This window comes from Carcharhinus amblyrhynchos, chromosome 11 (genome assembly GCF_965287045.1).
Source record: "Carcharhinus amblyrhynchos chromosome 11, sCarAmb.v2.hapA, whole genome shotgun sequence".
Lineage (NCBI taxonomy): Eukaryota > Metazoa > Chordata > Chondrichthyes > Carcharhiniformes > Carcharhinidae > Carcharhinus > Carcharhinus amblyrhynchos.
This window is the reverse complement of record NC_137334.1, coordinates 35,884,987-35,907,764: the sequence shown is the minus strand read 5'-3', so window position 1 is coordinate 35,907,764 and position 22,778 is coordinate 35,884,987. Positions and strand designations below refer to the sequence as shown.

General features: G+C 40.4%; 1 protein-coding gene across 1 annotated transcript in view; it reads left to right on the top strand.

The window, feature by feature from the left end:
- The first annotated feature begins 12,406 nt into the window (after window positions 1-12,406).
- itgav (integrin, alpha V) overlaps window positions 12,407-22,778 on the top strand; it is a 128,938-nt gene continuing 118,566 nt past the window's right edge. The window contains exons 1-2 of the mRNA XM_080198855.1: window positions 12,407-12,807; window positions 13,372-13,502. Coding sequence (XP_080054981.1) covers window positions 12,647-12,807; window positions 13,372-13,502 — 292 coding nt within the window. The 5' untranslated portion in view covers window positions 12,407-12,646. The remainder of the gene's footprint in view (window positions 12,808-13,371; window positions 13,503-22,778) is intronic.

The following is a 22,778-nucleotide window of genomic DNA, read 5'->3' as shown; positions in this document are numbered from 1 at the left end:
ATTAAACTGGCATGTGACTTTGAGTCAGACTGTTTTATTTTTGTAGATGTTTTAGTGATCATTCTACTGACACTTCTGCATTGCTTCCTCAATTCCTTTAATCTGATTCTTGTAAAATACCTGCTCATTTTTCCTCTTTTCAATTCTTATGAAGCATTACATACATAATTAATTTATTTCTCTCTGAACATTGCTGACTGACCTGCTTTATGTTGTCAGCATTTTTGGTTTTTGTTGTATGGATCTATCTCTTTTCAGGCACTGATGAACTTGCTGCATAATTCCGGCATTTGTATTTTCATTTCAACATTTCAATCTTTTCCTTTCAATTCTTAACCACTATTTTTTTCTATATCCCAACTGAGAAGGCCAATACTTCAACAAATTTTGTAATGTCTTGTTATTCAAGTTGCTATAAAAGATTTATCTATTTAAAAGTTACCAAGGTATTCCAAGTAGTATGTCAAATTTGTTTTCCTTCATGTTCCTATGGCAATATATCTTTCTATAAAAGCAGGATATCATTTAGAAATTTAAATGATCAAAAAATCACTGGCAATTTCTCTATCAGTGCATTAGAGCAGCTGCAACACATGCTAAAGAAAGTGGAACTTTAAGATCAGAAGATACTGTAGAATGTCACTGCCAAATATTTACCATAGCTTTGACTTCTACACTAGAAATCACTTTGGAAGTGACTTCAGGAAACAAAATCTGCCAGCATGTTATGTAAGAGAGCATTTGGACTTTTTTTATTAGCTGTAGATGTGCAGTCCTGCAGATGATTACTCAAGACAAATCGCTTGTTGTTAATTAGTAATTCAGGGAAACTGAGGTCAGTCGTCCTGTCTGCCCCCACCTTCCCACCCTTCCCATGCTGAAATACTTGAGTCACAACTTATGTATGGTGGCCACAACTCAAGAGTGGAAAGAATGAGTCATCTGTCCAACTATAAGTAACTTCACATCATCAGACATGAAATGCCCACTTCCTGCGAGCTGAATTGGATTACGGCATCTGTTAATTGTTTAGGCAGAATCCCTTGTTATCTGTATTATAGATTGAAACTGTGAAAACTTCTGAAGTACAGTCCATATTCCAATCTGTGAAAATCATGACGGCTGAGGTAAATCAATTCATAATTTACACAACCTCTGTAACTAAACCCTTTGATAAAGGAGACTCATTTACACAAAAGAAAGTTTGTTGGAAACGTACAAACACACAGACAGACAAAATTCCTTTCATGATTTCTCTATTCCTGATAACTTTCCCAGCTTCTTTTTGTGTCTTCTGTAAATGCCGATTGATTAGGAGCCAATTATTAAAATGCCACTGTCTTTGTTGGAGAGTGCTTTACGAAAGATGTTTCTTTGTGTTTGTAAAGAACTGACATTTTTTCAAATGATTCATTGATTCAATTTTTATCAAAACACATCCTTGTGCCCCAAACTACTCAGTGCTGGGAACATGTCAGGAACTTTGCCTTATTTCTTTAGAAGCCAAATCAACAATGTAGTAATAACAGTGGGAGATCCTTCCTCCAGTCACTGTTGCCTCCTCAAACTTGCTGATCACACCACGTACGCTCTCTTCCAAATCGTTTATGTATACTACAAAGAGGAGGTCCCAGTACTGAGCCCTGCGGCACACCACTGGTCACTGGCCTCCAGCCCGAAAAGGTCCCCTCAACAACTACCCTCTGTCTCCCATTGCCCAGCCAGTTCTCAATCCACCTAGCTACCTGTCCTTGTATCCCATGCGCCTTAACCTTTTCTACCAGCCTACCATGAGGGACTTTGTCAAACGCCTTACTGAATTTAATCCTGACAAATGCGAGGTGATGGATTTTGGAAGGAATAATGCAGAGAGGAGCTACGTGATAAAGGGTAGACCGATTAGGAGTATAGAAATACAGAGGGACCTGGGAGTGCAGGTTCACAAGTCTATGAAGGTTGCGACACAAGTGGAGAAGGTTGTGAGGAAAGCTTATGGAATGCTAGCCTTTATAGGAAGGGGTATAGAGTATAGGAGCTGCCGTCTAATGCTTCAGTTGTACAGAACGTTGGTTAGACCGCATTTGGAGTACTGCGTCCAGTTCTGGTCACCTTACTACCGGAAGGACGTGAAGACTCTGGAGAGGGTGCAGAGGAGGTTTACCAGGATGTTGCCTGGCATGGAAGGACTGAGTTACAAGGAAAGGTTGGAGAAACTGGGACTTTTCTCCTTGGAAAGACGGAGATTGAGGGGGGACATGATAGAGGTATATAAGATACTGAAGGGAATAGATAGAGTCAATAGTGAGAGGCTGCTCCTTAGACTGGGTACAATTACGAGAGGTCATGACCTAAGGGTGAGGGGGGAGAAGTATAATTTGGATGTGAGAGGAAGGTTCTTCACGCAGAGGGTTGTGGGGGTATGGAACATGCTACCGAGTAGGGTGGTGGAGGCAGGGACGTTGGGCTCGTTTAAGGTTTACTTGGATAGACACATGAGCGAAACAAGGATGGAGGGTTATAGTAGAGGGTATTAAATAGGGTCAGAGCCTCGGGAGACACCGGAAATGCAGACTCATATGTTAATGTTTTTGTCTTTTTTTTCCGCAGGTGGAGGGCCACCTTGTGTCAAATGAGGGGCATGCACACGATGGGTCGTGCGTGGGCTGCTGTTGGAGGTTCCGGGAGTGGCCTAGTACTTCGTGTCGGTGTGTGTGCTTGATCCTGGACTGGTAGACGGGTGCCGCAACAGCTCAGTGACTAGCACTGCTAGCTGTGCAGATACATGGATTTGGGCCTGTGTCTGTGGGAGTTTGCGCATTCTCCCTGTGGTTGCGTGGGCTTCCTCCGGGCGCTCCGGTTTCCTCCCACACCCCAAAGATGTGCTCTTAGGCTGATTGGTTTACCAAATTGACACTATTCTCCCCTGAATCTGGCTAAGTTAGGGGTTCCACTCGCAGACACGCAGGGCAGGGTAGGTGTAGGAGGATGCGGCGGTGCAGGCTCATTGGGCCGAAGGGCCTGTTTCCCGTGCTGGGTTGTTCTTTGTTCTTTATTGTTCTTTGTTATATCTTGTGAATTGTTCTGTGAATTGAGGAACATATTTAGTTTTATATGTTTTTATTTTCTGTTCTATTCTTTATTTAAAGAATAGATGTTTGCGCTATAATATGAAACAATACGTGCTTGTAATGACCTTTATTCAACCGAAAGAATCTTAAAATCAGACTTCTTAATTAGTTTTGGGTTTTTATTTTATTGTCTTCTTTGGTCTGTTAAGATTATATGTGTCAGTGGGTAAGTTAGACAATATTTTTTAATTTCATAAGGTGTCAAGGTAAAGATAACAATGAACTAATTATCAGTGAACGGAAGATGAAGGAAATGTTTGGGTGTGTCTGATTAATGAACGGATATTGCACCACAGAGAAAAGTATTTATTGAATAAGATGATCTGTAGAGAAAGAAAATACAATTAAGTGTACCTCGTGTGTATCATAATCGATGTTGCATTATTATTCGCAATGAGATTGATTGGTCAATATGTGTAGGAGTTAACACAGATGGAGCCTATGCCATGTTAGGCCAACACAGTGAGGTTGATATGTGTGTAAGAGCAGTGGCTTCACGAACAACATCCATTCACTGCAGCATCTATAGGAAGGCGTTAGCTGCAAAGAAAGTGCCTGCTGCTCTCATGGTGTTTTGGAGGAAGCAGTTAAAACAGTCAATTTTATCAAGGCCTTTCCACTGAATTTGCAACTATTTTCAGCTCTTTGTGATGAGGTGAGCAGTGATCACTATCACTACTTCTGCACACTGAAGTCTATTGGCTCTCTCAAGGAAAGGTACTCGATGTGTTTTCAAAATGCATGATGAAGTGAAATCTTTCTTTCTTGACTCAAAGTTCGAACTTTCACAACACTACTGTGATTTTCAGTGAGTTTGCCAAATTGGCATATATGGCGGATAGTTTTGATCATTTAAATGGTCTCAATCTGAATCTTCAGGGAAAATCAGTAGCAGTTTTTGCAGGACAAAGTAGAAGCAATGATCAAGTAAATAGAGATGTGGGCCAAACAACTACAGCATTCCAATTATGACTTGTTTGTAAATCTGTCAGTATTTCTGGCCATGGCAGAAATGCAGCTTCTAAACAGTGTGAAACATGAGCACCTGCAAAGTTTGAAAACACAGCTAATAAGCATTTCCATGTTCCCCACCACAAAGTTCAACTGGATATGAAATCCTTTTGTAAGCCTTGATTGCACATTCTCCCCACCTCTGCATGGGTTTCCTCCAGTCCAGTCTGGTTTCTTCCCAGTCCAAAGGGTTAGATTGATTGGCCATGCTAAATTGGCCCTAGTTTCGGGGGGATTAAGAGGGTAAATATGTGGGGTTATGTGCATAGGTTGGGATTGTTGTTGGTGTTGCCTCGATGGACCAAATGACCTCCTTCTGTACTTTAGGGATTCTAAGATGACATTCTCGCAAGCCTGGTCTCATGAGAGCAAGACAGCCTTTGGAACTGTCCTGTGACAGTACTTTAAAGCTGGACTTCCTCAGAACTATCTGGCCGACAGTCGCTTCGGAATAACCAGAACTGTCTGACAAGACAACAAAGTTTCTGATACCTTTTCCGACAACCTACCTTTGCAGAACTGGAATTTCAGAGCTTATCGCATTGAAAACCAAATATTGGAATAAACCTGATGTGGAACCAGATCTCTGATTGAGACTGTCATCCTTGGGACTTGACATCTAGCACTTGGAATCTGTGAAACAACATTAGCCTTCTCAATATTGAGTATTATCTGTTTCCACTATTGTCCGGTGGCTCTGACATGGCACGAATCAATTCCAGCATCCCAGATCGCCTGGATTCACTACAGTTTGCATACTGCTGCAACAGGTCCATAGCAGACACCATCACCCTGGCCCTGCATTCAACCCTGGAACACAAAGGTAACAAAGACACTATATCAGACTCCTATTTATCGACTACAGCTCAGCCTTTAACACCATTATTCCTACGAAATTCATCTCCAAACTCCATGGCCTGGGCCTTGGCTCCTCCCTCTGTGATGGATCCTGAACTTCCTAACCCACAGACTGCAATCAGCAAGGATAGGCAACAACACCTCCGCCACAATCATCCTCTACAACGATGCCCCACAAGGCTGCATCCTCAGTCCCTTACTATACTCTTTATACAATATGACTGTGTGACCAAATTCTCCTCCAATTCAATTTTCAAGTTTGCTGATGACACCATTGTAGTGGGTCGGACCTCAAATAATGGCAAGACAGAGTACAGGAATGAGATCGAGAATCTGGCAAACTAATGAACATAAGAACATAAGAAATAGGAGCAGGAGTAGGCCAGCTAGCCTCTCAAGCCTGCCCCGCCATTCAATAAGATCATGGCTGATCTGGTAGTAGTTCAGTTCCACTTACCCGCCTGCTCCCCATAACCCTTAATTCCCTATTGGTCAAAAATCTATCTATCTGTGACTTAAACACATTTAATGAGGTAGCCTCCACTGCTTCAATGGGCAGAGAATTCCAAAGATTCACTCCCCTCTGGGAGAAGAAGTTCCTCCTCAACTCTGTTCTAAATTGACTCCCCCTTATTTTGAGGCTGTGCCCCCTAGTTCTTGTTTCCATTCTAAATAGAAATAATCTCTCTGCTTCTAAGCTGTCTAGGCCCTTTCATTATCTTATATGTCTCTATAAGATCTCCCCTCAGCCTTCTAAACTCCAATGAGTACAGGCCTAGTCTGCTCAATCTCTCCTCATAAGCTAACCCCCTTATCTCCGGAATCAACTTGGTGAACCTTCTCTGCACCCCTCCAAGGCTAATATATCCTTTCTTAAATAAGGAGGGACCAAAATTGCACACAGTACTGTAGTTGCGGCCTCACCAGTACCTTGTACAATTGCAGCAAGACCTCCCTGCTTTTATACTCCATCCCTTTCGCAATAAAGGCCAACATTCCATTTGCCTTCTTGATCGCTTGCTGCACCTGCAAACTGAGTTTTTGTGATTCATGCACAAGGACCCCCAGGTCACTCTGCATAGTAGCATGTTGTAATTTTTCATCATTTAAAAAATAGTCCATTTTACTATTATTCGTTCCAAAGTGGATAACCTCACACTTGCAACATGCGACGTTGTGATAACCTCACAAGTACAACAACAAAAATCTCTCACTTTGTGTCAACGAAATGAAGGAAATAGTCGTCAACTTCAGAAGGTATAGTGGACGACATGACCCTGTCTACATCAATGGGGATGAAGTAGAAATGATCGAGAGCTTCAAGTTTTTAAGTGTCCAGAGCACCAACAACCTGTCTTGATTCCCTCCCAAGCCAACACTATAGTTATGAAAGCTTCAAAGCCTCTACTTTCTCAGAAGATTAAGGAAATTTGGCATGTCTGCTATGACTCTCACCAACCTTTACAAATGCATAGAATACCATAGAAAGCATTATTTTCAGTTGTATCACTGCTTAGTATGGCTCCTGCTCTGTGTCCAAGACTGCAAAAAACTACAAAGCGTCATGAATGAAGTTCACTCTATCACGTAAACCAACCTCCCACCCATTAATACTGTGTACACTTCCTGGTGCCTCAGAAAAGCAGCCAGCATAATTAAGGACTCCACACACCCTGGACATGCTCTCTTCCACCTTTTTCTGTCAGGAAGAAGATACAAAAGTCTGAGGACACCTACAACTGACTCAAGAACAGTTTTTTCTCTGCTGTCACCAGATTTTTGAATGGACTTACCTCACATTAAATTGATCTTTCTCTACACCCTAATGATGACCATAACACTATATTCTGCACTCTCTCTTTTACTTGTCTAGGAATGATATGCTTTGTCTGTATAGCGCGCAAGAAACAATACTTTTCACTGTTTACCAATGCATGTGACAATAAATCAAATCAAATCACATCAAATCAAATCAAATCAAATCAAATACTGTAGGCAAATGTGCTATGCAGGATGCAATGTATTTTCAGTTTGTACTCTGTACAGGCCAGAGCTCTTAAAATAAACCTTGTTGGTGTTAGTTTGATTCTACTTGTGCAAACCGCATCTTTTAATTTTGTTTAAAACCCACAATCCATAACATGGTTAGGACATTACACACTGTAACCACATAGACCCATGGGGAGAATTTTATGGCCTGTCACGCTGGTGGAACATTTTGGTCCCGCTAAAATCAATGGACATTTTAACGGCTCACCACTTTTTTCCACCCCTTCCTATTGTGTCAGGATTATAACCTTCTGCCCATAATTGTAAACAATCCTTAGGAATACTTAAGTTTTATTCAGACGTTGGGTGGGATCTTCCAGTATCTTTTCAAAGTATGTGTTTCATATTCTGAAACTTCAAGGGTGAAATTTACAAGAAAGATGATAGTATAGATGCTCATGTGGCATAATCAGACTTTGATGAATCTCAAAAGACGGAAAGTGATTCCATGGAGGAACAGATCATGTATATCAGCTGACTGGAAAAGGAATGCAAAAATTCAATTTGGAAATTCTTTGTTCTGTGGTGACATTTAAATTGCTGAATCATGCTAAAATATTGTGCAAGCATAGCTGACCTGGTCTTAACTGGTGTTTGGATCCCATAAAAAAGTACTTTTTTGGATCAAATGTCTGCTGTATTAAAAAAAGTCCCAGTCATTTCCAGCAGCTTTGATTACTCACATGGGCTATTTTGTGGTGTCACAAAGGATGGAGAGTACAATGATGGTGGCATTTTGGTATTATTCAAATTCAATTTTGGGATTCCATCAGTATAACAAAAAAGTTACAGTCAGAATGAAAGAGCATGAAGGCATTTTTGGCAAATTTTATGACGGAAGGAAGGTCATTGATGAAACAGCTGAAGATGCTTCGACCTAGGACACTACTCTGAGGGACACCTGCAATGATGTCCTTGAATTGAGATGTTTGATTTCCAACGTCACAAGCATCTTCGTTTTTTGCTAGGTACGACTCCAACCAATGAAGAGTTTTCCCATTGATTCCCATTGAGTCCACTTTTGCTAGGCCTCCCTGATGCCACACTCAGTTGCATGAAGCCTTGAAGTCAAGGACAGTCACTTTTGCCTCATCTCCTGGAATTCAGCTCTTTTGTCCATGTTTGAATCAAGGCTGTAACGAGGTCAGGAGCAGAATGACCCTGAGGAACCCAAACTGAGCATCAGTGATTGCAGAATGATCTGGGCATACTACCAGAGGTAGATGCCCTTATGACCCGGAAATTTTTGTAGCTGCCAACAAAATTAGGAGACAAATTATTTACAGAAACAGAACAAAAACAGTTGAGTAGTTGGAAGGAATTTGCTCATGCTCCAAAGTTTCAGATAGACAGCAGACAACCTTATTACTAGATGGATATTGTCACGGCAACTTTGGAGACCATGTGATCTTCTCATCCGAGGTTTTGGCGAACCTTGGAACCTTGACTCCCTGACCTATGGGATAACAGCATGTGCAACTTGGAGCTGGAGAGCGGACTTTAAACCCTGTGATTGGGGCCTGGACAATAGGTATATAGTTTTGATAGTGCTGTTTTCTTGCTGTGGAATAGTTCTTGTAAACAGTCCTTTCTTCTTGTAAATAATTAGTTGTTACTTCACCAGTGCTTGGATGCTGGGTATTTCATTATTGCAGATATATAGGGAAAAACCCCTCTGAGAAAGGATGTATAAGGTTGAAGTGAAACTACTGGCTTTGGGTTTCAAAGAGAGACTTGGAAATAGAAATGTGAGAGTGGACTCCCCCAGGGCAGGAAAAGTAATCCTTAAAATAAATATCTCTTCGATCTGTTGGCCATATATTTCTAAGAATGTCGATCAATTGATGTGAAAGTTGTATTTTTGCAGGGAGAAAAATTGCAGGCAGAAGTATTTTGAAACCACCTCAAGAGGTAAGTAATGTAAGTAAGGGAAGATGTGGAAATTAAATGAATGTGTTTATGGACTGAATGATTTCTCAGATCTCTCTTGCTGAAAGTAGGCTGTATGCAACCAAAAGCAGATCTAGCAATCATCTACTGCCAATACACAGGGAACTCCCAGGCATCTATATGGTGCATGTTAATGATTTTCCATGGGAAGTTTCTGCAGAACTTAAGCAATTTGTTATAAATAAGATTAATGGGGAATTTAAGATTAGAAGTTGGGTTTCAGGGACTCTTAACCTTTTAGGATTAAACATTAAGCAGAATAGGTTATGGGTAATCTTGAACCAACATTCTTATCTGGAAAATGTTACTTGTATCCTGATAAATTGGGCTAGATCATCACAAAAAGATGATCTTGCATCTGTAGAAGGAACAGAGTAAATAAGAAGCCTCCTTGGACAGTTGAATTGACTGTGCACCCAGATGATATTGGATAACAGTTTTGACATATTGGAACTAAGTACCAATGTGATACAGACTGTAGTCAGGGATGTTTTAAGGGAAAATAAAACATTTTTGTAAAATTAAATACAGAAAAATGCATATTCAGGTTTCCAGCCTTGGGAAACAAAATAGAACATGAATTTATTCCTTGTAAGTGATATTTCTCACGTCAATCTTCTGGATTTGAATACAATTAGTTTTACAATATTCTAGGTGGGCGAAAATAAATAATCTTGCCTGGGAAGCTGAGAAAATAAATAGGATAGTTAAAAGTATTTTTGCTATGGAACTACTGGCTCTTGTAGAAGAAATAAATATGAGATTTTACTCATCAAATATTTTAGGGAAATTCTAGAATAGTCTACCCATTAAATGTTATACAGATAATCATTTCCCATGATATAACATTGTTTTGACAATGTATGACTGAGAAAGGTCAAGGATGGAGTTTGATAGTGTAACAAATGCTAGGAAAAAAGTCTCTAAGATAATTTCCTTGAATGTGGAAGCTGATGGGATGAAAAGTGAAGACAAGAGGAACCTTCTTGTGGTTCTGGCAAGGAGGACAATAGATGAGGACAGATGTGGAAAATGGATCAGAGCCAGTTGAGTGCTCTGTCAACCACAGAAGGAGAGAAACTTTGGCTAAACATGTTAGAAGTGCTGGTCTAGAAGGTGGCATCATTGACGTAGATATAACGGAGACAGAGAAACCAGGGGAATGAGATGGAATCCTTTCAGGAAGCGAGGAATGAGCGTTCCTACTCAAAGGATCATCCTCTGCCATTTCCGCCAACTTCAGCATGATGCCACCATGAAAACGTACATCTCCTCCCGCACCCTTCCCCATCAGTATTCTGCAGGAACCATTCCTCTGTGACACTTTAGTCCAGCCCTCTTTCATCCCGTTTCTTCCTGTAAATGGGCTGGATGAGATGAACCAGCATTAAAACTCAAATGGCCAAGTTAAAAAGTAACTGCAGGCCTGAGGTTCTTTAATGGTTGACAGATATAACACTGGTGGGTAGGTAAGGAGGAAGTAACCATTGCAGGTGGAACATTGCGGAAAGGACATGAGATAATTCTGGGTATACACTATATAGCACAAGATTTTTATTGTGTTCATTATTTCTTATATCTCAAGAAAAGTCTTGGTTCTACCAATTTTCACAATGGTTAGCACGGCTGCTTCACAGTGCCATGGACCTGAGTTCGATTCCTGGGTTGGGTCACTGTCGATGTGGAGTTTACACATTCTCCCCGTATCTGCGTGGGTTCCTTCTGGGTGCTCCAGTTTCCTCTCACAGTCCAAAAAATGTGCTGGTAAGGTGCATTGGCCATGCTAAATTCTCCCTCAGTGTATCCAAACTGGCACCGGAGTGTGGCGACTAGGGGACTGTCACAGTAACTCCCATTGCAGTGTTAATGTAAGCCTACTTGTGACTAATGAATAAACTTTAAAAATAAAAGTTTACTCCAGCATCGGGGAAATTTTTGCTGTATTATAATTGTTATGGTCTGCTAATGTCTTCCGTATCCTCTTCCTGCTTTACAAGATAGTATCCTTGATTGTCCCTCATACCATTCAGCAACCCCAGTTTCATCACTAATTATTCAGTGAGAATTTAAAATGTAACTTATTTTAATGTACCCTGAAAAATGTCACATTATGTTTGAAAAGAATTAACACCTGGCATTTTCAGTGACCACAAATGCCACAAATTTCCCCATTGTTGATAGTTCTGCAAATGTTATAGATGATATTTTAAATGTGCAAAATGTAACTAATCTGGATGAACTTCAAGTTAATTGTGCCCTGTTTTAAACAGCTGTCATCTGTTTGACCAGTTGTGTCTTGCTGAAGCCATTTAAAGAGGTCACATTCTCTGTGAGCTGTTTTATTTATACCCTGGGAAAGGGCTGGGTATTTTTTTTCTACTCCATCCTCCATCCTTAAAATTACAAAGCCAATGTTCAGAGTGGACTGGGCAAACTCAAATCCATTCCTTGCTTGTTCCAAAAACAATTCAAAATCCAATTGAATCCAATTCAGGGACTCCATAAAAGGGACAACCACTATCCAAGCTGACAAAATGAGGCATTGCACCCCATCCTGGGCCTGACCTTAGCCAAAAGACATGGATATGCCGGCGTTGGACTGGGTAAACACAGTAAAAAGACAAAGTGGCTGACATTGTCGGACTTTAGGACTTGAACAGCAGGTTAGGTGTAAAGATTCGCATTCTAATCAGTACTCTGTAAACTGTCTGTGCTTTATATGCTCTGTCTGAGGCCAGAACTCTCCATTCACCTGACGAAGGGACAAACCCCAAAAGCTTGTGAGTTTACTGTCAAATAAATTGGTTGGACTTAAACCTGGTGTTGTCAGACTTTTTACTTAGCCAAAAGGCCACATAATTGAGCAGAACCAGGGGCAAATTTTCCTGTTCTGCCTGCCACGGGAATTGTAGAGGGCAATAGGCGCACCATGGAAAGGTCCATTGAGCTTGGGTGGGATTTTCCAGTTTCGGGGCGAGGGCGGCCGGAAAATCCTGCCCACCGAGTTTGCCCTTAAGGTTGCAGCCAGTGACTGAGACAAAGCAGAAAACGCTGGAAAAATCTCAGGAGGCCTGACAGCATCTGTGGAGAGAGAATGGAGAGCCAAGGTTTCGAGTCTGGCTGCCCCTGCGAAGGCGCTGTCAGAGCTGCTGAGATTTTCTGATTTCTTTTGTTTCAGACTCCAGCATCCGCAGTAATTTGTCTTTAACTGAGTGTGAGAAGGAATGATCTGCGGCTCAGAGCAGTGGGTTGTTGTGTCCCAGTTGTGTGCTGGAATGCAGAGTGCGGGGGCGGGGGGGGGGCGAGGGATATGACGGGCATTAAGTTGCTCTAAGTCTGGCTGGCTGGGTGGAGCTCCCTCCAGTTTGGATGGAAAAGCGGGTAGGGGGGGGAAACACCGTCTTATTCACGTCCGACAGCGCCCTCACTTCACTTCCTGACACGGTCCTGTTATCATTGGGCAGCACTCGGGCTGGGTTGGGCTTCTCAATCGGAATTGTGAGCCGGAGCTGGAGACGGGATAGTCGCCCGCGAGTCAGTCAGTCAGGCGGGAAGAAGGGGGGAAGCACAGGGTCGGGGGCCCGCATCTCGCTTCGCCACAAACACAAAGCAGCCCCTCAGCGGCACACTCTCCCCGGCAGCCGGGAAGAATGGCATCCGCGGGCCGCCGGGCCGGCCTGCCACTCATCCTCCTCAGCCTCTCCTGTTGTCGCGGCTTCAACCTGGACACCGCCAAGCCGTCCGTCTATTCCGGTCCCGAAGGCAGCTACTTCGGATTTGCGGTGGACTTTTTCACACCTTCCCCGATACAGTGAGTAGAAGATTGTGAGAGGAGAGGGAGGGAGGGAGGGTGTGCGTAAGAAAAAAAATTATGTAGACAGTGAACCAAGTTTGTTTGTAACAAAAGACATTAAAAGTTAAACCTATTAATACTTCAGTACAGTGAATTTAATGAACTGCTTCGATTATATTAACTGCTCAACACATTCAGAAAGGAAAGGAGGCGCCCCACTGTGATCTTTTAATATTCTTTGTTTCCAGTCAGATCTTACCAGTGATGCTATCTGACAAAGCTCATTACAGAATGCATTTGATCAATCCGTTACATCACAACAGATTAATGTATGCTTGGGGAAAGGTGAAGTACGGTAAATTGAACAAAGGCCTTTCCTTTTTGATTTGATTTATTTTTGTCACATGTATTAGTGTACAGTGAAAAGTGTTGTTTCTTGCGCACTATACAAAGCATACCGTTTGTAGACAAGGAGAGTGCAGAATGTAGTGTTTCAGTCATAGCCAGGTAGTAGAGAAAGATCAACTTAATATGAGCTGGTTCCTCGTATTTTGCCCCTCACGCACTTTCTGTTCTTATCAGGATGAATATTCTCATTGGAGCCCCAAAGGCAAACACTTCCCAGCCAGACATTGTAGAAGGGGGTGCAGTGTACAAGTGCCCCTGGACCACTGGGGACCATAGCTGCGAGGAGTTTCAGTTTGACAAGACAGGTATTTGAATTCAGTTTTTGTTCAATTTTTTAATGAAATACTGCCAGCTGGATGGGTGACAGACCTGATGCAAGTTATTGTATATTGTGCCTAATTATGGAGGGCGCTGTGAACAACTTATTTTTTAACCATTTAGGATGCTGGAATCTGAACCAAAAACATAAAATACTGGAAAATCGCAACAAGTTTGTGGAGAGAGAGAGTAGATTTGGTTTGATTTGTTATCATCACATGTATTATACAGTGAATAGTATTGATTCTTGCATACTACACAAACATACCATTCATAGAGAAGGAAATGAGAGAGTGCAGAATGTAGTGTCACAGTCATAGCTAGGGTGTAGAGAAAGATCAGCTTTAGGTAAGTCGAGTGACCTCAGATTTTTGTATCTTTTTCCCAAAGGAAGAAGGTGGAAGAGAGAATGTCCTGGGTCGTGGGGTCCTTAATTATGCTGGCTGCTTTGCCAAGGGGGTGGGAAGTGTAGACAGAGTCAATGGACGGAGGCAGGTTTGCATGATGGATTAGGCTACATTCACGACCTTTTATAGATCCTTGCAGTGTTGGGCAGAGCAGGAAACATACCAAGCTGTGATACAACCAGAAAGAATGCTTTCTATGGTGCATCTGTAAAAGTTGGTGAGAGTTGTAGCTGACATGTCAAATTTCCAATGTTTTGAGTCTAGATGGCCATTTGTCAGAGGGTTATCTGGACTCAAAATGTTGGCTCTATTCTCTCTCTACAGATGCTTTCAGATCTGCTTAGATTTTACAATATTTTCTGTTTTTGTTACATTTAGGATGGTTTCATGAATTATTAGTCAGCTGTTCCATTGACATTTATGGTTTTGGGAGTGGTCTCATCAGGTGCACAACAAATGATCACTTTTCAGATCTGTTTTGACAATTGCTTAAACTGCCTTAGTATTTAAAAGTTAAAGCCAAATTTGATTCTATACTTTATCATACATAACACATTCTTATTTAAGCAATCAATATTTAAAACAAAATGTCGCCTATCCAATAGGGGTACATTATAACACAGGTTCACAAATTTACCAGTTAAAGTGCCTTAAAATATTTGAAAATAACTACAAAAATATGTACTATTAATGGTGATGATAATGCAGTCATCATTCTGATGGGATGTCCGTCACTTGAATGTTCAGCCTCTATGGCTCCGCAGTAGCGATAATATGTCTGAGTCAGAAGATTGAGTTTTGAGTTCCAGTCTAGAGACTGGAGTACACAATCCAGACTAACACTGCAGTGATGTAATGAGGGAATGCTGCATTTTTTTTTTGAAGACGCCATCTCTGGGTGAGATATTAAACTGAGACCCTGTCTGCCCTTTCAGGTAGATGTATAAGTTTTTGTGACACTATTGAAGAAGAGTAGGGGTAGTGTACTGAAGCCCAGGTAAATATGTATTCCTCAGCCAATATCAATAAAACAATTTGATAATTTATTTCATTGCTATTTGTGGGATTTTGCTATGCACTATTTGGTGCTATATTGCCAACATTATAACAATTGCTATTTTCCAGTAAAAATACTTAATTGGTAGTGAAGTCCTTGGAATTTATGTAATATAAATGCAAGTTCAAATAAAATATATATATATATGAAGAAAACCACACTGGGATGGGATGCTGTTGGCAAACCAGCAAGTGGGCTAATGTCACTGATTTGCATGTCTTTCCACCTCTGTTCTCACCAGTATACAGGAGAAATATACTACCCCAAATCTCAATGTCTAGAACTGCTTTTTTTCATCATTGTAGTTCAAATCACTCCTCAGCTGGGTTCTGTGTGACAGGGTAATTCTAGCTTGGATCGCCTGGTTGACTCTAATAGTACTGAGGGGAGAATAGTTGTAGAAATTTATTGATTGTACTGCTACTCGCCTGCTCGCTTGTATATTTTGTTGTTTTCTGGTGTGTTATTGGGATCTTGAATCACATTAGGAATTATTTTTGAGAACAGATGTTTTTACTAATTCAGGCTGACAATTGCATTTTAAACACCATAATTTGAAACTTTTGGGAGAGCACTTTGTTAATGTGGTCTCTTATGTCAGTCCTTTAAAGTTAGCAGTGGCCAACGAATCTCTGCTGAACGTTTGACATGTTTCTCAGAAGTCAACATGTAACCCTTTTCAGTAGATGGCAGGGTGTTTTGCTTCTCAGTCTGGGAATAGCCATGTGACACAGTGAGAAACTTCCATATTCAGTAATGGACCTTCATCAGACTTCACAAAATTAAGTAGCAAATGCTCAAAGTTTTGACTGCAGGAATGTTTGTAGATAAGAATCTCATGACAGGCTATTTAACTTGTTACCTAAACTGGTGTTGAGGGGCAACACCAAATATGGACTTTGTCCCTTTGGAATAAACAATAAACTAAAGGTTCCCTGTTAATTCAGGTGGACATTAAAGGCCCCATGGCATAATTTAAAACAGAGCCTTGAGTCCCCTGGTGTCCTGGTCAACATTCCATCCTCAATTAAAAGTACAAAAACAAACCAGATTAATCTTGCATTTTAATGGGAATATGTTGTATGCAGTTAAAACCTCAAAACCAAACCAGATTAATCTTGCAGCTTCATGTGAATATGTTGCATGCAATTGCTGTTAAGTTTACCTTTTATAATTTCATATTAGAAAACAAATGTCATTTCTAAGGGGCATAAGGTGCTATACAAATGCAATGATCTCTTCCTTTCAGCAGTTTGGGGGAAAGAAACAGGAACAATATAAGAAGTGTTTTGTACATTGATTTGGAAATAATGTAATTTGCTAGTATTTAGTATTTAAAATTAATCCATTATCAAAATATTATAAGGAAATAAAAAGCATATGGAAATTATGATAGTAGTAAGTCTTTTTCTTCCCTCCCAGCTATGCAGTATCCTAAAGAAGTATTAGATACTGTCATTGAATTAGGCTCAACTTGGCATGCTATATAATAAAAAAGTGTTTCCATTGGCAAGAGTCAGTTAGCAAAGGACAAAGATTTAAAGTGACGACCAAAGAACCAGAGACAACATAGAATTTTTTATTTACACATTATGGTTTAGAATAAATTGCTCCAAAGGATGGTAGTAGGTTCAGTCATAACTTTCAAAAGAAATTGGATAAATATTTGAAGTGAGAACATTTGTGGGGCTATGGGAAAGAGCAAGCTAGCACCACTAACTGCAGTGCATTTTCAAAGAACTGGTACAAGCATGGTAGGCTGAATGGCCTTTTATGCTGCGTCATTCTATGATTCTATTGATAAATGAAATGAGAAATCCCTATATGAATTATGTAACATGATCAGACTTCAGGCAAGGAAACTCCAAAAAGGAAAGGTCATCCTTGGATCCACACTTGCCATACCACTGATGCAGAAAGAACTTGGAGTTCCTCAACATTCCCTATCAGGCTATTTTGGACAACAATGCCCAAGATCACAGTGTGGTGTTAAAATGATATAATTGGCACAGCATCATCTATTACTGTGCACACATTGTATATGGAAAAAGAGATCTGAGGAATGTTGATAGGTTTGAGAGGACTGAAATGAGCAGGTTACAGAAACCCAAGTGGAGAGCCCTTTGAACTGCAAAAATTTACCAAAAAGCAAAATGTAGGTGCTGCCAGAATCAAGTCTCAGCAGACTGCACGGTACTGCAGCAATCAATACTGGTTGAAAGTCAACATCAATACTGGTTGAAAGTCAACACTATACAATCTATTGCTTAATGCTAGAGGGCTGTGTGAAGGAACTGAGAAAGCAACAAACCTAGCAGCAGCTACATCAGCACCCTTGAAGACAAAGACTGGGATGATCACCAAAACTAGCAAGCAGATGGAAAGGTGGATGGAGCCCTGTCTCAAAATCTTTGTTCTGGAGAATGCTATTGAAATGGCACAGAGAGCTTCTTCAGACTTCCCTGCCACATGAAGGCTGGATGGCGGTCCCACTGTCATCGAGGTCTACAGGCCATTGATGTCTCAAGAAGGATATGGAAAAAGCAAAGGACAAAAGAAAATAGAGCCCACTGGAAGGAAAAAACATCAGCCAACCTCAAGCCAATGCTACTCAGCTGTGGAAGGGACTGCCATTCTGTGACTGTAGAGGCAACTCCTACGTTCAATATAAAAGTGACATACATCTAGGCACAGTCCGTCTTCTCCCAAGTTGGACAAATGCCACTCAAATCAAAAGACCTATATGAATCATATGCTGAAGTTCTGCAAGGTATTGTCATGAAATATAAGAATTTTGACGCTGTTGCAAAGAGAGATATGTTGCAAAGCTTTTTGTCTTACACTCATCATGACAAATGCAAGAATGCCAAATTTCAAATGATCACAATTTTTACTTCAGGAGAAAGGGATAACAATTGGCTGGGTTGGCAAGTCAACTCTTAGTTGAGGTATTATCAAGGAGAAAACACCGGAGAACTACCGGTGCTCCAGAGTAAGTCAAAAAACACATGGTGATTGAAAATAGTTCACAGAGAATTCATCCAGTGCGTGAATGTCTGCCACTTTTAGCAATCATAAATGAGCCACAATGTGAGCTTGACTGATTATCTTAAATTATTTTCAGTGAAGCTGATGGCGTACTGTCTAATTGTGGAATAGACATTTTGTTTTGGGATTTGCAAGCATGTTGAGTACAATCTGTACTCTGTCTATAATCAACAACCAAACTGCATTGAATTTTCAGGGTGTGCAAATGGCTAGGACCCTGTGTGCCTAACGAGGCTAGTTTTAGCACATGAAGCTATATGAATCCCAACAGGAGGCACAATGGTTAGCATTGCTTCACAGCACCAGGTACCCAGGTTCAATTCTGGCCTTGGGTGACTGTGTGGAGTTTAAACGTTCTCCCCATGTCTGCACGGGTTTCTTCTGGATGCCCTGGTTTCCTCCCACAGTCCAAAAATGTGCAGGTTAGGTGGATTGGTCATGATAAATTGTCCCTTTGTGTAAGTTAGGGGGATTAGCAGGGTAAACATGTGGGGCTACACGGATAGGGCCTGGGTGGGATGCTGTGTCGGAGAGTCACTGCAGACTCAATGGACTAAATGGCCGCCTTTGGCACCATAGGGATTCCATGATGTATATTGATTGATGAAAGTAGACAGTAGTGGAAAATCCATTCGTGGATTTCTCAACTAGTATGTCAAGGAAAGGATATCTTTTAGACTGCTTTATCTCAGAAGTGAATTTGACCAAGGGGTGATATTCTATTAGAAAGCTACTGTTGCACAGCCTTAAAGAAACCAGAGCATTTTGCCACATCACTGTTGGAAATGACCATGTGGTATACTAGTGTGCCACATAAAGAGGTTATCATAGAAATTCTTACTATAGATTAAGTGTATCATGACAGATTTCATTACAGAATCCATGTGTGGCAACTATCTATCAACACCTAGTAATTTCAGAGAATCACAGATAAGAATCACAGAATCCCTACACTACAGAAGGAGGCCATTCAGCCCTTCAAGCCCACACCGACAGCAATTCCACTCAGACCCTATTCCTGTAATCCCACATAATTACATTGACATTAAGGGGCAAGTTAGCGTGGACATTCAACCCATCCCACACATCTTTTGGACTGTGGGAGAAAACCGGAGTACATGGTGGAAACCCATGCAGACAAGGGGAGAACATGAAAACTCCAAGACTGGAATTGAACCCGGGTCCCTAGTGCTGTGCAGCAGCAGTGCTAACCACTGTGACACTGTGCTGTCCATGTGGTTGAATCCTTTCATTCAACCACAGCTCTCCAGCCAGATCACTGCAAAAATCAAATAATTGGGAGAAACATGAAAGATTTTGTGAATTGATTGCTATGAGAATTATGCAGTAAAGTGAGCAATTTAAAAAATGAGGAGAGTGAACTTATTCATTTTAATGTAATTAAGGTAATAAACATGCATGAATAAAAGTGTCACCGAATACAAAAACATCATAAAATCAGCAGGAAAAACAGCCGATTCTGGAAATCTGAAATTAAAAACAAAGTATACTTGGTACATGTCAAGTCAGTCAGCATAGTAAAAAGGAAAGGAGGCTAAGAAAGATCTGCAGCTGAAACATCATAACCTATCTTTCCTCTTTGGGATGCTGATTGAATTTCTGTGCATTATTGCTTATTTCTGAATGACAGTATTGTTTTGATTTGCTCTGTGGATCGTTTTAAGAATGTCATGGATTCTTAGAAAGTGATGCTTTTGTAAATCAGGGACAAACTCAAATCACTGCAAAAACTACACAAAGGTCATACTGAATGAGAAATTACCAATTGGGAAAGTTTGACCAGTCAATATGAAAGCTGACATGAAACAATCAAATTTCGAAATGAAAGCGTGCCAGCAACAGCACTGTCAGAAGTGAATTTGTGTCATTGGTGAAAGGGAGGGAAATCCTTTCCTGAAGTTGGAAGACTCCAAAAACATGGAAAATGTTAGTTTATTTTTTTAAAATTCATTCATGGCATCGCTGGCTGGCCAGCATTTATTACCTATCCCTAAGACAGTTGAGTGTCAACCACGTTACTGTGGCTCTGGAGTCACATGTGGGTTAGACCGGGTAAGGACAGCTGATTTCCTTCCCTAAAGGATATTAGTGAATCAGATGGGATTTTCCAACAATCAATGGCTTCCTTGTCATCAGTAGATTCTTAATTCCAGATGTTTCTTAACCCCACCTGTCGTACTAAACTTTCCCTTTAAACCACTGTGGATATGTAACTAAAACCAATTATCTGTAAGAGGGATGTACTTTGTGTGTCAATGTTGAACTTTTCCTGATGCAGCTTCTAACTTTTGATAATTTGACTTTTGCCCTAAAACAGGAAACTAGGGAAGAATAAGTTGCTACAGTTGACCTCATACTCAACAATAGTCTTTGTAAATTATTTTTCCCAAATATTGTACCTCTCAACTGTCTTAGCAGCTAAACATCAGAAATGCATGACACCGAACAGGTTATTCTTATTGATGCAAAATTGAGTTTAACAAAATAAGGAGTAGAAGGGCAGTCATTGGAAGCAGAGTGCTTCTAACCAGCATTTTCTAAACTGGACACTGTATCTTAAGTGGATATAGTTTTGTCTTAATTTTCAAAAAACATATTGTGTTATCATTCATGTCTTTATAAAGTAATGCCTTGACCTGCATGGTATGAGCAACTTCCTGAGACACCTGTGGTCCACTGAAGCGAATGGAATTTTGGCTGAGCACCAAATTCTCCGTTCATGCTGGCAGTGGTGGTGTCTCAAATAAGATCAAAGAATCCTGGCCCGTGTATTTTTTTTTTTACACGCAAGACTTGCGTATTTGTACTACATAGGAATAATTGAGCAAATGCATATGAACAAACATTGCTTGCATACAAAATCTGTAAAACATTTTTTTCTCCCCAGTGGTTCCTTGGATGTGGTGGGAGTGAGATCCTATCAGCAGTTGTCTTTGTGCATTGAACTATAAGTGAGATTGTGTAGCAATGCAGGAGACGTAACATGATTTTTTACAGGACAGCTTTAAGAAAATTGGGGTTCATTCTAAAACAATGGCATAGCTAACAGAAGTCCTGAACCATAACTTTGGGCAGTAAATTCTCCCATCAAATATCGTTTGGAGCTAGTTTCAAAATTTTTGGAACCAGAGTTAGGAGCGTTGGACATTGGTGGAGAAATTAGATATTGTAACGTACATATGTTGTCAGATTTCAAGCTTGCATTCTTTATCTACTAATATAAAATATCTTTAGGAAGTGAGTCCTATTCAGTTAAATTCATATTGGAAAAATTAATTTGTGTAATAACAAGACCTAAGTAATTTTTGAATATATGGTTATATGTAGTGTATTTGGGCTTTCACCTTGAATGGGGTGGTTGTTTCTGAAATGACCCAGTTATAAATCTAGCCTTGGGCCCGATCATCTCTTATTGCATATCAGTATAGAGTGCTTTAGCAGCTTTTTGTGAGTACTTGTATAAAGATGCAGTGTAATGTGCTAGCCAGTTTTTCAGCTTTATTAATGGTTCTATAGAGAAACTTCCTTTTTTTAAAGTTACAGAGCATTATATTTCAATTAATTAAACCCACTACACTCTGGTTAATTTCTTTTCCTGTAAAATACAGGTTAATTTCATCAGTGCCAGTTGTTTCAATCCTTTTTATGTTATACCTGAATGCCACATGTGTAAAAATGTCAACTAAATCACTTAATAATGCTGGAGGCAAAATAGCGACAAACGAGGGTTAAAGTTATAATGGATAGAGAATTTTGTTAAAATGTCAGAGCTATGGTTCATTAATGATTTTGCTAAAATCAGAATTATTAATGGATATTTGGGATGTAGGCCATTGGTGTGCTTAAGTAGAACAAAGAAAATTACAGCACAGGATCAGGTCCTTCATCCCTCCAAATATGCAACGATCATGCTGCGCGTCTGAACTAAAAACCCTCTACCCTTCAGGGGACCATACCCCTCTATTCCCATCCTATTCATGTATTTGTCAAGATGCACCTTTTAAAAGTCACTATCATATCTGCTTCCTTTACCTCCCTGGCAGAGAGTTCCAGGCATCCAGCAGCCTCTGTGTAAAAAAGAAAGAAAAGCAAATAAGATAATTTTGGTGGGCAGCAGCAGAACTGGCTTTGTTCATGAATTAAATGTAAAAGCTAAGGCAAAGTTGGCCTAAGATAGTTGCAACACTTGTGTTTTGTGAAACGTATCTTGTGTATTTTGTTTTTGGTTGCTGCTGTGTATTGATGTGCTGACTTAAACAAGAAACAGTTTGTTTGGATGTTGTTAACAATACTCATCTGAGTCATTCTGCTTAGAATTGAACTGTCAGTGAAAACTGTGATCTAGGAAATTGATTGTGCAACACCAATTTTTTTTGTTGTTAACCAGTATACTGAAGTCCCAATTTCACTGTCAAAGAGTACAGGGACATTACAGAATAGGACTGCACTGTCAGCCAAATAGATGCTTGTGGTTGCACTGTGTCAAAAATGCAGATTGAGGACATTTTAAAATTGGAGGAATATGTAACTGGACCCATTTTCCATATTTGAATGACCTAGAATTTAATTTGCCATGTGCTGAACGCACACAGTATGACATGGTGCTAGCTGGCAAGAAGGAGCCTTCATTGGCACGATTTCAGGGGATCATGCAATACATGCTGGTTTCTTATTCCAGGCTGCTAGTTAATTTCTGGATGCTTTTTGATGTGTTTTATCATTCAAGTTCA